Source organism: Staurois parvus, unplaced genomic scaffold, assembly GCF_062004578.1.
Source record: "Staurois parvus isolate SC_StPar_1 unplaced genomic scaffold, SC_StPar_1.0 ptg000031l, whole genome shotgun sequence".
In the NCBI taxonomy this organism is placed as follows: domain Eukaryota; kingdom Metazoa; phylum Chordata; class Amphibia; order Anura; family Ranidae; genus Staurois; species Staurois parvus.
Window position 1 is genome coordinate 17625650 of NW_028317827.1, and position 16574 is coordinate 17642223.

Sequence of the window (16574 nt, forward strand, 5' to 3'; positions counted from 1 at the left end):
CTTCCCTTGTTGTATCTCGCCAGTCTTGTCCATGATGTTTACATATTTAAAACATTCTTGTACAGTACCCGCATACACAAAAATTCCTAGGGGCAAATACTACTTCGCGGTTTTTCAGCTTTTGCGGGAGGTTCTGGTCCCCGTTAACAGCGAAAAACGAGGAGAAAAAATACATCTGTGCATTGCATTGTTGCCAGAAAATGAGTTACAGTGATCTGGAGCAGCAGATTAACATCATATTTTGCGTAAAAACTGGTAAAAGTGTATTGAAACTTTAGTTCTGCTACAACAGATTTATGGTGAACATTCCATGAAGAAATCAAGTGTTTTTAAATGGCATAGGCGATTTATGGAGGGGCGGGAAGATGTCCATGATGATGCAAATAGGCAGTCAAAACCACAATGGACAGATGTAAATGTGGGCAGAGAATCTGATTGGAGGAAAAGACCAGAACTCTGGCTTGACAAGTGAATTCTCCATCACAGCAATGCTCCTGTACATTATGCGTTAAGTGTTTCTGAGTTCCTGGCCCAGAAATCCATTCCGAAACTTGACTAACCACCTTATTCCCCTGACTTAGCACCCTGGGACTTTTGGCTGTTTTCAAAATTAAAAATGCCCTAAAAGGACACAAATTTGATGACATTCCAGACATCCAGTGTGCCACAACAAAGATACTGTGCAGCATTCTGGAAAACTAATTCCAGGAATGTTTCCGGCAGTGCTGCTACTAGGGTATATGTAAGAAAATGTCTATTTTTAACAGTCCATTCCGAGAATTAAATTGTCACACCTTGAATTTCTTATGCTCCTCAGCTCCATCCATGTGGAATTTTACTACTGCCCATAATAAAAGAACATTTGTTCAGAAGAGAAAATAGCCTAAGGGAGATTTGTTTTGCCCACTTTTTGCCCAATTTGCACATAATGAATATACCTGCAGATTTGATGGATTAATGGCTATGTGAACTTATTTTTATAAAAAGACATCTATATGTTCCCCCACCTCAGTTAGGTAGTATGCAAACATCAGACCTCAGATGCAGCATTATTCCCTTCAACATTGCTCAGCTTTTGGCTGTTCCAGCTAGTGTCCAGGGATGATTTATATGCCTTTTACATTTCTTTTCTCTTTCCTCTTTTCTAGGAAGCAGGTGCATATATACAAGGGGAGGAAGGGCTGGGGGACAGAGAGATTTTTATATAAAGGTACATGTACCATGTAAGACTATAGAAGAATATTTTGATTCTCACATCAATATGACACTATGGGCAATTCGTTTTCTGTGCAGAATGCTACTTACTACAGTTCCGTCCAGTCGTGGCATTATTTTCATCTTCTCCAAAGCGGCAGTGAACTGTCCCATCGCAAACCTTATCTATAGGAATGCACTGACCAGACAAAGAACACGACCACTCTCCTGGGCCACATTCTCTCAGACCACTCTCTAGGGGGAACAAATTCAATAAATCAATTTTTAAAATGTGTTTATTAGTTTTTTCATTAGCAGGTTTTCACAGTTAAGAATCCACATAAATTATTTTGCATCAATTTTGCTGTTAAATGTATTCGGTGGACCTTGCACTTTAAAAATGGTCCACGTATTCAATGTTGCTCCCCTTCCCTTCCTTTAGACATTGCACAAAAATGCAAAAAAGAACTTGTGAAGAGAAAAATGATTTGATAATATACTCCTCTATCTACAAATTCCATAGTGCAGCATGTGAGGTCATCCTCCTGCCAACAAGATTCCTGGGAATGCTGTGTAGCCCAAATCTCTCAAAAAAAGACTTGGAAACCCAGTACAGTATCATCTTCTTGCAAGATATGAACTACTAAATATTCTCAGAGATCTAACCAGAGAAGGATGACATCACTTTCGCCTTGACGCGGCAGAAGGAAGCCACAAAAAAGGTAAGCATGTAATCTCATCCTCTCACAGGTTTTTTTTTTTTTGCACTTTCATCCAACATTTTAGGGAGAGGGCGGGTACCTTGAATAAGCAGACTTTTTCACTGAGATGCAAGGTCTGCATATCATGATGAGGTCATTGGGGAACAACGTTTTTAATTGTTATCTTATTTTCAGAGTAAAATAATTTGTCTTAAATTAAATTTGTCAACCCCTTCTATCCCTTATACTATGGAAGAGTACCTGTGCATAGGTACTGCTGTAAGCTCTCTATTGCTCCCTCTCCCATGCTATAACTTTCTTGCAATCCCTAGATAGCAGCTGTAAAAACTCTGTGTAAATATCCACTTTATTTTCAGAAGTCAGATGAAAAGTGAGGTCCCCCGTCCCCCCCATACAATGATATCATACCACCTTTCCTTATTGGCTGGAATTATTCTTTTCTATTGGCTGTGCTGTCAAAAGTATCAGTTTAGCTAGTTGGCAGGGGCCGCACTAGAGGCCAGTTAGGCATGTTTGTTTTACTGAATACAAAATAGTATTAAATTGTGGAGTTTTTGTGTAACTATTTTTCCTTGTCTCTCTTTAGCTTTTGTCTATATATAGAAATTCTGTTATACATTTGTCAAAAAAAAAAGAGAAATCAAAATGTATCTGCCAAATTTTTGCTTTACTTTTCCCGATCGACTGATACTTTTCGCAACCAGTCTTAGCATTTTCTTCTAATAACATTTTGACAAATGAGCAATGTTAAACTGTTCATACCACATCCACTCTCATCGGCATTATCATCACAGTCGTCATCCCCATCACAAAGCCAGCTCTGATGTATACAACGACCACTGGGGCAGGTGAAGTAATCGCCTTTACATGTTGGATAAGCTAAAGAGCAAAGCAAAAAAAGAACATGGAACCGAACACATAAGTGTATAGAGTTTGCCTATAAAGGGGCTCATTATGCAGCATCTGATTGCAACCAAGCAGGCTTTCCCTTTGAGATAATCTTAATGGATGACTGCATACTGGTAAATGATCATTCAATCAATATAAATGGTAAGAAAAGATCCACCACACCACAAGAGAAGTTCCTTCTTTTGTAGTGTGGTAGATGTTTCTACTTTTTATATTGATGGACTAAAGAAGTTGGCATTTACCCATGTGCAGTCATCCATTACTATTGTCTTACAGTACCACAATGACGGGTTGGACTGCCACCTGGTTTACTTTGATGCAAGCTGGACATGGACCAACCTAAAGCAATGTTTTACAGTAATATGAACTTCAGGTTTTCCCTTCTGTGTTTAGTTTAGCGGAGTCAACAAAATGAAAGATGATGTTGTGTTGATTGCTATAAGTTACTTAAAGCCTGGGTTTAGTGCATTTTTTAATGAGCAAAAGGAACAGTACTAACATTTAATAAGAATTGTCCCTGTGCTGGTGGTTGTTGTCTTAGATGAAATCTTCAGTCCTGTAGCCCCTCATACCCACACAGCAGTCTGTATCCCCTTGTGCTGTTCTCTCTCTTTGTGCAGGTTGACTGGTCTTGTATCTGCCCCCTACTGTAGTTTTCTGCGGGCAGCCTGAAGTGGATGAGGTCTTCCAGGTCTCTCCCACAGCTCTGCTTTCTGCACAGACTATATACACAACAGTGATGATTTCACTGCTACCTTTACAAGGTAGTAACTAGGAGTACTATGACATTTGATGCAAATAAATGAATTTACATCCTTGGTGGCTGACAGTTCTTGTGTCTGGAGTTCTGCTTTAAAGTTTTTATACAAAGCTATATCATGTTTTACCTGTTCTTCCTCCATCCATCGCTGTGCCTGTCTGGAGAAGCACTGGTCTCTCTACCTGCTCTCACAGGACAGATTTAGAGCAGCAGGAGCCTGTTATTCATATCCTAAGAGGAGGGAGTAGGGGGCAGGGCCAGGCTGCGATGTGTGTATCTATGGACGCACACATGTGCTCCATAGCAAGCAGCTTGTTATGAGGGAACACAGTGAACAGAAGAAGCAGAGAATACTGGTGGGGGACTCCAGAAGAGGAGGTACGAGACTGGTCTATGCAATATTATTGCACAGAACAGGTAAGTATAACCTCTTTTTTTTAGAGCCTTTACAACCACTTTAAAGATTATTAAACCTAAAATAATGTAGGCATGAGCAAAAAAATTAACATTACTGCAATTTCTTTCATCACTGCCATCGCCACAGTCATCGTCATGGTCACAGATGAAATCTCGAGGGATACAGTCTCCATTCACACACTGGAACTGAGAGCTCAGACACCTCTGGGCTGTGAAGAAATGAAAAGTCTATGAGAAGGTTACAGACGCAGCAAGTCCCCATCCTCTCCCTTGGACCCTTTGATATCGCTGTATAACACATTTTGATAAATACAAAAGTCCTGCACTTTGGTTCCTGCACGTCAAACTCACAACTCCATATATAAAAAAAAACTACCTTTATAAAGTTAGCATGTTCCACCTATTTCACTTCCTTTTTTCTATGGGAGTATTGTTCTTTGTATACATTTTTATTTAAAGTTTCTGTTTACAGAGATATCTATTGCAATATCAGGAGCATTAGGACTGAATTCCAGAGCTAACAACCTAGAGGTGAACCTTTTAACCTGTCAAAGGACTTTTTCATTTTGTTTCCCCAGCCTTGATATCTAGGTACCTATCAGACATAAAGCCAGGTCCTGGACCTCTGTGCATGTTAAAGTGACCCTGTCACCAACCTAAATAACTACAGCACAATTTTTGATCAGTTGTAATGTGCCTTTAAACTTGACTACTTCAGCTATAGGCAATTCCCTAGCAAAGCCTCCTTTCTCTAAGAATGTCATAGCCCTCTCCTTTTCCTTTTAGTGGCTAATTACTCTCTTTGCTGGACCAGCTCCTCCAATTTCCCTTCACTTTCCTACATAACTGTTTATATATCAGGAAGGAGAGGAGCGAAGGGAAATGCAACAGAGTGATACTTGAGTGACAGCTTTAAGTCTGCTGGGGTTGCTAATATTACTCCACGTTGGAGGCGCCCAGCAGCAAATTTATGGGCTTTTGGATATCTACACAAGAGAAGCTTTAAAGGGTGCATAAAATACATCAAATATGTTAAATACACATATAACCCTATGGGAAAATTTTTGCTGAACCTAATGGTCTGGCAACAGGATCCAGCCTGGCTTAGGACCCACTTCTGTCTGTGACAGGACAAAAAAGTAGCAGCAGCTCACTGACAAGGTCATGCTTCTGCTCTGTCCTTCTGTAAGCATGCTCCCTGTTCAGGACTGACAACACTATTCAAATCAAAAAGTGCCGACCCTCCCTCTCCGAGATTCCTGCTGTGAAGGGGATTACAGTTCAATATCAAGATAGATTCAGGAAAATGTGCTAACTGTACTTAGAAATACCAGTAATGACTTTGAAATAAAACTTCATAGTGATCTAGCAACCCAATGAAAGGAAATAGCATATACAGCATACAGAGGTTGCCTCAACATTTAAAATTCTTGGAGTACATAGGGGCTGGACAAAAGTGTGGAAACACTACAAATTTTGCAGGTGTGAAAGTGATGACATGTTTCACACTGAAATCGGAAGTGATGCAACATTCTTTTGCTTCAGCTGCGTGATGAGACACTTAGCTAACCGGTGGGAAGACTCACTTTCATCATTCATTGAGTGTGCTGCTAGTGATACAGAGTAATGTCAGAGTTTACTGGGCTTCAAAGTGGGCAAATTGTTGTGCCTGCTTAGCTGGTGCCTCTGTGACTGAAGTTGCCAATTTTTTTGCCGTGTCGCGTGGTACAGTATCAACGATTATGACAGCATATACAGGAAAAAGAAAACAACTGCTGCAAAAGTGACTGCAGAGCTCAATCTTCCAAAGCCCATGTTAACAAAAACTGTGTGGAGGGAACTCCATAAGCAGAACAGAGAGAGTGGTGCAACACCCATAAATCGTGAACTATCGATCGATGGAAGAATGTATTATGGTCCAGTGAATCGAGCTTCACACTGTTCCCAACTACTATGGCAAACACCATTCCAAACTTATGACAAGGACTGTGCTGTGCCAATGGTAAAGCATTATGGCGGCAAAATCATGGTTTGGGCAGCCACGTTAGTATTTTGTAAGCCCCTTGAAAGGTGGAGTCACTGCCAGCGACAATGTACAAATTTTGGCTGACCACGTGCACCCCACCATGCAGATATTGTTTCCTGAAAACAGAGCCATTTACCAAGACAATAATGCTGGTGTTATCAAATCGCAGTTTGATGAGCATTGCACATATCCCGGGTGCCGCAGTCGCCGGATCTCAATATCATAGAGTCACTATGGTCAATTTTGGAGAACAAGGTTAAGGCTTGTTTTCCTCCTCTGTGAATTTATGTGATGACTGGAACAATTTCTACATGGAGAGTGGCATCAGATTTCATTAACCACCATGTCAATTCCCAGAAGAATTCAGGCCGTCTTGGATGCCAAAGGAGGTCCAACACTATATTAGGTAACAATTTTGTTCTTTTACCTGGTGTTTCTATAATTTTGTCCAACCCCTGTATCTACATAATTTGGGATTAGCAGGATCATTCCTGTCCAGTGCATAGAGAAACTACTACTCTCTTAAACCACTGGAAATCTACGTTTAGCTGACATGATACCTGCTCCGACAGCTCTTAATTTTTTTGCGGGATGATAGTTGCAATAGAAGATTACAGCTAGAAGACCATCTGCAAATGTAATCTCACAAATCTTTCAATCTGATATCATGTTTTACATTGATATTGGACATTAGAAGCATGGTGCTCTTTGCACACCTGTAACAGCAACATCAACAATAACATTTTGAAAAAAGAATGTGTACATACTGCAATTGGCCTCATCTGAACCATCCCTGCAGTTAACAATTCCATCACACCGCTGACTCGTATTGAAACAGGCACCACTGGCACAGGAAAGCTGAGTGCATACGGGGTATTCTGCAAGAGAGATAAACAGGGTAGAAACTCAGATTTGTTTTAGGTACATATTATCTATAAATACGTTGTAGAACACAGTAGAGCCTTCTGAAAATGCAAGGTATCTGCATGTCTCACTTCCATTATAAATAAAATAAATTAGGTTTATTCCTCTATCTAGGAATGGGGGTGAAGCTACACTATATTGCCAAAAGTATTGGAACACCCCTCCAAATCATTGGATTCAGGAGTTCCAATCACCTCCATCGCCTAAGGTGTGTTTTTATCCCCCTTTGGTTTGTGAGTATGCATGTATATGCTTTTAAATAAATTTGTGTTTCACCACACTAATGCACGAAGACAGTACGCCCCATTTTGCTTTTGTTCACTAGTACCAAGATTTCCTGATCTTCTAAGGGCTGCACCTCAACGCATGGCATTTAAAGTTATCCTAGTCTGCATGAAGATTCCACACTGGTTTTGTTTGTTTATTTGTATACAATTAAGCCCCTAGACATGCAGACTGCTTCTACAAACATTTGTGAAAGAATGGGTCGCTCTCAGGAGCTCAGTGAATTCAAGCGTGGTACCGTGATAGTTTGACAACTGTGCAATAAGTCCATCCGTGAAATTTTCTTGCTACTAAATATGCCACGGTCAACTGTTAGTGGTATAACAAAGTGGAAGCGACTAGAAACAACAGTTTGGTAGGCCACAAAAAAATGACAGAGCGGGGTCAGCGCATGCTGAAGCGCACAGTTTACAGAAGTGTAAAGTTTGGTGGAGGGGGGATTATGGTGTGGGGTTGTTTTTCAGGGGTTGGGCTTGGCCCCCTAGTTCCAGTGAAGGGAACACTTAAGGCATCAGCATACCAAGACATTTTGGATAATTTCATGCTACCAACTTTGTGGGAAGAGCTTGGGGATGGCCCTTTCCTGTTCCAACATGACTGCACACCAGTGCACAAAGCCTGGTCCTAAAGATAAATCCTAATCCATAAAGACATGGATGAGCGAATTTAGGGTGAAGGAACTTGACTGGCCTGCACCTCAACCTGATAGAATGCCTTTGGGATGAATTAGAGCAGAGACTGCAAGCCAGGCCTTCTCATTTGACATCAGTGCCTGACCTCACAAATGCGTTTCTGGAAGAATGGTCAAACATTCCCATAGACACCCTCCTAAACCTTGTGGACAGCCTTCCCAGAAGAGTTGAAGCTGTTATAGCTGCAAAGGGCGGGACAACTCAATATTGAACCCTACGGACTAAGATTGGGATGCCATTAAAGTTCATGTGCGTGTAAAGGCAGGCGTCCCAATACTTTTGGCAATATAGTGTAAGTTAATCATGTCCCTGTGAAAATTGCACATCCAGAACTACTATGTTATAGCACTGATAAAACCTAATATTAAAGAGCCATTTATTTCAAAATGCATGCAGCTGCTTCAGGATTGTTTGGAAGCCTTTTTGTGATATCTGAAAATAGAATTACAATCCTGGAGCCTATACTTTAAAAATAAAGTCAGGAATAACAGCCACCCATATTGATATAAGTACAGGCTCCCTTTATGGAGACTTTGTCACTAGAATAAAAACAGGATAAAATAATGCCTGTAAAGAAAAGAAGTAATACTCAACTGTCCACCATCTGCACAGCTGATCTTCTCTCTCAAACAGTTATGGAGCCTAAAGAATCCTCATCATGCCAGATCCCACATTGAACACTGTGGGTTCAGCTGCCAGTCCCTGTTTCACTATTGTGTCCTCTAGTGACTTAGAGGCAGGGGATAGCACTACACAATGCAAAGGGTTTACCAGGCATCTAACAATTCTTAAAGTGTCAGATGCTGAAAATTCTTCATCAGCTATAGCCTTTCAAGAGAATTAAGATTGGCAAAGCAAGTGTCAGGAATGGTAACTATTAAAGTAGAATTATAGGCAAAAGTTTTTTTTATTTTGTATAAAGTAAGGGAAGGTTATAGCCCCTGTCAGCTTATTTTTTGCCATCTGTGTTCCATTGTGGAAATTTGCCTTCACTGCCTGTCCCATAGCCAAAACAGGAATTGAGAGAAAATCTCTGCAAATTAAGGGAGTTCCTTGGGGACCCCCAGGTCACCAGAACTAGTGTCCCCATTGGAAAATTTCCCCTCTGTTACTTTTCTGGGGACAACCCAAAATTTTGGGTTTTCTTTACTTTGACTTTCGATGATAATAGTAAAGAGAACAAAGTAGAGTCCTGTTTAATAGAGTGCACGAAGGTAAAAAAAAACCTTCAGCCTTTACAACCACTTTAAAAATGGTATGGGTTGTATACTACTTTAATGATTACAGCGCTTTAGTAATTATGTGTTTTATATCTGCCTAGTGTTCATCTTTAAACACAGGTAGTAAACGTTTTCATGTAATATTAGATTCCTTTAAGCAGTTTGTAAAGTGTTAATATGCTCAGGACACATAATGGCGACCAGTAGGTATATTTTAAAACGTAGTTTTGATGATGTTTACGATAGCAAAGCACAGGATTACCTATACAGGTAGATTAAGAGTGAGCCTGATAAATGGGTGCCTGTAATATCAGGAAGGAGGCTTTGTGCCGCCTGCCAACCTGTGCTCACAGATTAATCCATAACAAAACCACTTTATGAGGTTCACACTGGCATGATTAGGTAAAATGATACATGGTGGTTTTAGAGGCCATAGGCTAAAATGTGATATTCAGTAACTAATCAGAACACCTGCTGAATCCTTCAACAGAGAGGACAAATAACAGGAATGACATCATTACAGGATTACATTGTTCTGCACTGTTGCAAATTGTGCTTATCTCTATATCACATTTAAAGACTGTCCAGGATTCTTTTTTTATTTGCACTTAACAGTTACATTTTGAGGACAAACTTTTGGGGTGTCCTGTTCTTCTCAATCCAAGCAGTACTGATGCACAAACGTTTAGCAAACAAAAAAAAGCAAACAAATAAATAACACTCTCAGGTTCACCCTTCCCACAGATTTCCCAGCTCGCAGGACAACAATCTAAGCACCAGCAGAGGACAGTGATCATCACTGGGGTTGGTTAACTCTTTGAATACACATATACACACAAATACGATAAGACTGATTTCACAAAGGCAGCATCTACAAATATTTTGGTGGCTACTCAGTGTCACGATCGGGGCATCAGACCCCAGACCTTCTCACCAAACTCGTGACCGAAGGACTAGCCGATCTAAAACTGCGATGTCACATGCGTAATGCCACACCCAGCTGCACCCTGCACAATGATTTTCCAGCTAATTGGACCACAATCGATGTACCGGCAGCCTGAGTGATTGTTACTTGGTCAGGTTAATTACGCAATTAACCCTTCACACTGCCACCACCTCCTTTTTGTACAGAGAAATAGGAAACTCGGCGATATCCGCAATAACACTATAAGGGTTGAGGTAATCGTCTGTATAACAGGAGGGTTAAACAAACACAGTAGCATTCTCTTTAGAGGCAGGAATTCGTAAATTGCAATAAAGCGCTATAGAAACAGAAACTTTCAGAAGGAAAGATTTATTACTAAAAGGTCAAACAGGTACAATAACAATATTTACAGAAAAAGATGTAACTAAGATATATATATAAACATACAGAGACTAACAGCCCAGCAAAGAGATATCAGAGAGAGGTGAAAGGGTTAAGGTACTTGCCAAAGTCCTGGGTTAGCAGATCCAAGTTTCAGAGCGAAAGGGCACGGGTCTCCCCAGGTGGTATTGATGTTAAAATGGGAGAAGACTTCAACTCCGACTCTTAGGCCTGACAGCCTATTTTGTGGTCCCCTGCAGGGGGTGTCTCTGAAGTCAAGGACCAATACCCCGCTTAGGGCGTGGAGGTATGGGTGGATATCTTAACTAGAGCCAAAATCTCCCGTAACTCATATTTTGGCCCATAACTTTCCAGCTGCATAAGTGACATTCCACCCGCGGGTAGATTATTATGCAGACACATCTGAGGATTGATTAGATATGAATTATGAAATAATACACTGTACGGTTCACGAGATCTACTTTTCTGTTTTTCTATGTATCCGAGACAATGCGAGTGACCTATCAAACTGTTCGTCTTCTCGCGGCCAATCTGACGATAGGTCCTGTTTTTATATAAGTCTCTCATATTATAAGATATGAGACATAGGGGAGAAATTGATTTTGAAAAGTGTTTATCTGATTCTGTCACCTATGCTGAGTTAGGTTTATTAGGTTGGAATCTCTTTCAACTCCTGGGAAAGCTTGCCTTATCTCTTACGAGGTGTTACAATTTGCAGTTTCTTTGGACAGGGAGGCCCTGACTCAATTGGGGGGCTTTATAGCTCCTATGACCCTCCTGTGACATTCCCAACTCACACACATACTGGCCAAATGTTGCTGGGCCTCTCTAAGGAGGGAGGGGGGAAGAATGAGGGAGAAATATATTTGTCAGGATGGTTAATCCCTTTGCCAAGATGGAGGTTGAAGCCAAAATGGTTGAACCGCATCCATCTCTGGGTATACGCTGTTACACTCAGGTCCTTGTACATTGCCAGGACCACAATGTGTAAGGGATTTCCAGCAAGGAGAATCGCGATCGGGAACACGCATGCAGAATTGCCGGTCGCGCGCATGCGTGCAGGAATGTGCAATCGCGCACATGCACGGCGAAGATTGGCGCCAGACAGCCCGTTTAAAGAGTGCCTCTGCTCAGGTTCAGTGCTGACTGGTCTTCAGCTCCCCCCATGTCCTGCTAGTTCCGTACGATTCCTTTGTTGCTGACCTGGCTTGTTCCTGACCCGACTCCGATTACTCTCCTGCTCCTGGTTCCTGATTTCGGCTCTGCTCCTGACTTTGGCTTCTCCTTCTGATTCTGTACCGTGCTGCCCGACTGTTTATGACCCCGGCTATCCTTGACTCTGCTCCAGTCCTGTGTCCTGGCTACCTACCTTGCTCTGCTGCACATCTGATGATCCACAGAACCTACCTCGTCTATTTCTACGGTGCCCAAATCAGAGGATACTCTGCCTACCAAGGTCATCACCTGCAAGAGCCGCAAGCAACAACCACTGGCGCTCTTGTCCCCCTGGTCCCTAGACTTCCTCTGTTCCAACTTCAGCGGGGTCAGGGCTAGTGACACAAGTGTGACCAAAGAGCGTAGGATCGTCTGGATCACCCCACCAAGCATTGAGAGCAACCTTACTCCCTGCAGGCTTTCACTCCAAGCTGTCCCCAATCAGGTAGCTCAGCAACCTCACAGATGTTAGTACCTTATTGCAATTTACCTTTTCATCATATATTTCATCCAATTATTTGCTACTACATCATAAAGAACTCTCCTGTGGCCTCTGTCTTAACTCAGACTTGCCAAACATGTCCACTGTCAAATGGACCATGCCATAACCATGTGTAAACCTCTTGGCACACAGTCGTGGTTTGGTAGTGCAATGCAAAGTCCCTCTTGAGATTGAAAAGAAACAGGTGTAGCATTACCCCCTTGGGGGTTGCTGTTGAATTTAGGTCCCCCTATAGTCCTGCACAGCCAGTCAATGAGTATTCTTCACACAGCTTTCATCCACAGACAGAAAATTAGGCCTTGAGCGTTGGTTTTGTTTTTTTATTGAGGGGATTGAACTTGGATGGTGTATAGGATACCCAAGGGAACTGAACACAGAGGACAAACTTCCCGAACTATTCATAACTTCTCCACTGCAACACAGTCTCTTGTTGGAGTGCAAGCCAGAAACTCCTGTTGTAGTACTACAGACCCCAGATGAACTCTTCTTCCAACCAGAGGTCTGTAAGTTTCCTTTCCTGAGCAGGGGAACTGGCTCCTGTTCCTTTAAGCAAAGTGTACAGTCATTAGAAAAGGGGGCTAATCTGGTTTCCCACCAGAGTGCTCCTTCCCCTATCCACCTGAAGGGTGTAGGTGTAGCCTATCAGCTGGGAGGCTCCGTCCTTTTCACATGGGGTTCTCTCCCAAGGGACCAGCGAGTCCTGAGCTTTCCTCCTCTCTGACTCCAGGCTCACAGGCAGGCCCCATCTCAGCAGGCCTCCTGGAAGCTCTCCTCCACCAGCCTCACATCTTCCTCACTCCAATCTTCCACCCGACTCCCTCCTCTCCCTCCACTGAGCAGACTTCAACACCTTTTGAGGAATCCAACCACCTCCAAGGCTCACCTCCTGAAGCCTCAGAGTAGGGGACAATTCCAGAGGGGTTGACCTGCAGAATCTCTCAATCCTGACCAAAATATGACCCCTCTGACTATTACACCTGAGCTGTTAATCAGCTTCTCTCTAGCCATCAGGGATCAGGCTCCACTTAGTGTAACTGGGAGGGTGCTACACAAGCAAGGGGTGTTAGTATCAACTCTTGAACACCTGCAAACAGCTACAGCTTGATTTTCAGAGGACAGAAAAAACATACAAGGAATGTAATAAAAATTGTACATCCCTACACTTGGTTAGCACTACTACTTCTTGAGTCAACTCACTGCTCATTGCTCCAAAATTAATCTGAATTTGTGTCCAATGAGGGTTGTTGGAGGAGACAGGAAGCAGTATGGATGAATCAAGAAGATGAAATGCTGATTCATTTGATGAATGATGAAATGCTGAAGCAATGACGGGAGGATAAAATAAGCACTTTTCTAGAGGTATTACCCTTTAAAATGGCCTGCGCTGAATCAAAATCCCTGTTGCCCATTTTGGTAGCTTTAGTGATACTTGTGGCACATTCAGGTAGTTCTTAATAGTGTCACTTTTACAAGGCGGTGCTATTATTGCACCAAATTCAAGAGGGATTACCTCCAGTTTATAGATTATGGAACTGGACATAATTAGGCCCAACTCTAACTTGGCTTACAGAGATAGGCAGAGTGCCGACAACCTCCCAGCGACCAGGGTCTGAGGGGCTCGTTCCCCATCAGGTCCCATCAGTAGGCAGTGGGTGTATTTTATTGCCAATAGCAGACTGGGTATTGGTTATGGATTATTGTCCTCCATGCTGGCTCCTCATTAGGATCTGCTCACCTAGTTTCAAAATTCCTCTGCTGATGCGTTGTCTGTGTGACAGGTGCAGTGGTGGAAGTGAGCTGCACTGAGGATAGAGTGTCTGTATGGACACTCCGGTCTTGAAGGGGAAGTTCAGTCAAAATCTAACTAAGGCTAATTCCACACCCATTCCAAGAATATTCTATTTAACCCTGTAAAGAAAAGATCTGTATATTTATCTACTCTGAAGCCGCTCCAGTCCGCTCTCTCTCCAGCGGCTGGAAAGTGCCTGAGTGATGACGTCACCCTCAGGCTTACTATGGGGTATCCGTTGTTAGCTGCACCTCCTCTACACTTTGGCTTCATGCACACTAGCATTTTTTCTAAGCTCAAAAGGAGTTGGAAAAAGCGCTGGATAAAAACACTGGTAATAATGTTTTTTGGTAGCATCTCAGTAGCATTTAGGAGCTCCAAACAAATTGTTTTTTTCTGCTCCTAGACACTGAAGCTCACAAAATGCTAATAGCCTAAAGTAGTGTGCATGGACACATAAAAAACACTAGGGTGCATGGAGCCGCTGACAGATGATCACACAGTTGGAGTGGAGTGGCTTCAGAATAGGTAAGTATATAGATCTTTTCTTTACAGGGTAGATAGAATAGGCTTAGAATGGGGGTGGGAGTAGATTTAGCCTTAGTTAGATTTTGACTGAACTCCCACTTTAACTACTTGCCAACCGCAGATAGCTGAATGACGGCTACACTGCAGCCGGCTAGTTCTGGGAGGGCGTTAGTTCCCGGGGGCGCGCATCCGGCGATATCCGTGATTGCTGTGTCCTACGGACACAGCTGATCACATGATGTGGTAAAAGGCCAATCACAGCGGCTTTTTACCACGTGATCAGTCGTGTCCAATGACACGCTGATTACCGGGAAATGCAATTGCCGGTTCTTGGCTGCACTTTCCTGTCAGAGCGTGAGGAAAGTACTACCGAGAACCGGCAGTTGTCAGAGCAGGGATAGGCACCGATCATCAGGGCACTTATGATTAGTGCCCTGATGATCGGTGCCCAGCAGTGCCACGCACCAGTTCCGCCCACCTGTGCCTAGCAGTGCCGCCCACTAGCTCCGCCCACCTGTGCCCAGCAGTGCACCCACCTGTGCCCAGCAGTGCCCACCAGTGCCACCCAGCAGTGCCACCTACCTGTGCCCAAAAGTGCCACCTACCTGTGCCCAGCAGTGCCACTCACCTGTGCCCACCAGTGCCATCCACCAGTGCCCTTCAATGCAGGCCAACAGTGCTGCCACCAGTCAGTGCCCAGTGGTTGTGCCAGTCAGTGCCCAGCAGTCGCGTCAGTCAATGCCTAGCAGATCCGCCAGTCAGTGCCCAGCAGTGATGCCAGTCAGTGCCACCTATCAGTGCTGTCTATCAGTACCCATCATCAGTGCCGCCTATCAGTGCCATCTATCCGTGACACCTCATTAGTGCTGCCTATCAGTGCCGCCTATCCGTGCCATCTTATTAGTGCTGCCTATCAGTGCCGCCTATCAGTGCCCATCAGTGCTGCCTCATTAACGCACATCAGTGAAGGAGAAAAATTACCTGTTTGAAAAATTTTATAATAGAAACAAAGAAACTTTTTTTTTTCACATTTTTTGCACACTTTTTGTTTATAGAGCAAAAAGTAAAGCGCCCAGCAGCGATTAAATACCACCAAAAGAAAGCTCTATTTGTGACAAAAAAAATTATAAAAATTTCATATGGGTATAATCTTTCATGACCGCACAATTGTCATTCAAAGTGCGACAGCGCTGAAAGCTGAAAATTGGCCTGGTAAAGAAGGGGGTATAAGTGCCCGGTAGGCAAGTGGTTAATATGCCTTCACATGCAGTGCTTGCCCCAAATTCACGTATTTGTTTCAGTCATGTATCTGACAGAGGCACAATGGAATTTTATAAAGTGTCATAGAAACTCTTTACGAATTGCCCTGTGTGTGTCACCTATTTGGTTATGCAGTGTGGAAACATGAAAATTACATTAGGCAGTACAAAATTACAAGTCGTATGGCAGGTAAACCAATAAGCATACACATAATTCATATCTATTTAGTTGCCTCCTTTAAGGACACTATTAAGCTAGGTTACTTCATTTCTTAGCACATTAGGGAAGGTTTTTTGCACATTTTGTACTACTGTCAATGAAAACAGTGAAATGCAAGGAATGTTATCGCCACAAGAGACGGTAATGGCTATTTCACATAAAACAGCAGCGCACTGTTGGATGAAAAAGACACTTCATCTACTCTAATTAAATGGGTTATAGCTACAACATTGCTCAGATGTTTATCTTAGTCTGCATGGGTAGTTTTTCCTCCAAACTAATCCCATTAGCTGCAAAGTGGACTGGGCTTTAAAAACTCCTTGTCCCATTTTATGACCTGTCCAAGTGCCGAGTTACTTAATATTGGGAGAATTTTTCACTTGACTGGCCTCTAAAATAATATACCTTAGTCAAAGGCAAACGGGAGTTCTTATCTGCTGCTTGGCTTGAACTATCCAAGCACAGAATGGCGGGGCCAGGAATAATGTGTACTGCTCATACAGGGGGGAATCTCCTTACTTTAAAAAACAAGAGGACCTTAGAGTTACAAATCTGCTTGACTTACTTGGGGATAGTTTCCTCCAC

At 42.7% G+C, this 16574-nt stretch overlaps 1 protein-coding gene across 1 annotated transcript in view; it reads right to left on the reverse strand.

Annotated features, from left to right (window-relative positions):
* LRP2 (LDL receptor related protein 2) overlaps positions 1-16574 on the reverse strand; it is a 295072-nt gene that overhangs the window by 199746 nt on the left and 78752 nt on the right. The window contains exons 5-8 of the mRNA XM_089660407.1: positions 6796-6906; positions 4098-4211; positions 2679-2795; positions 1306-1449 (exon numbers count right to left, since the gene is read on the reverse strand). Coding sequence (XP_089516533.1) covers positions 1306-1449; positions 2679-2795; positions 4098-4211; positions 6796-6906 — 486 coding nt within the window. The remainder of the gene's footprint in view (positions 1-1305; positions 1450-2678; positions 2796-4097; positions 4212-6795; positions 6907-16574) is intronic.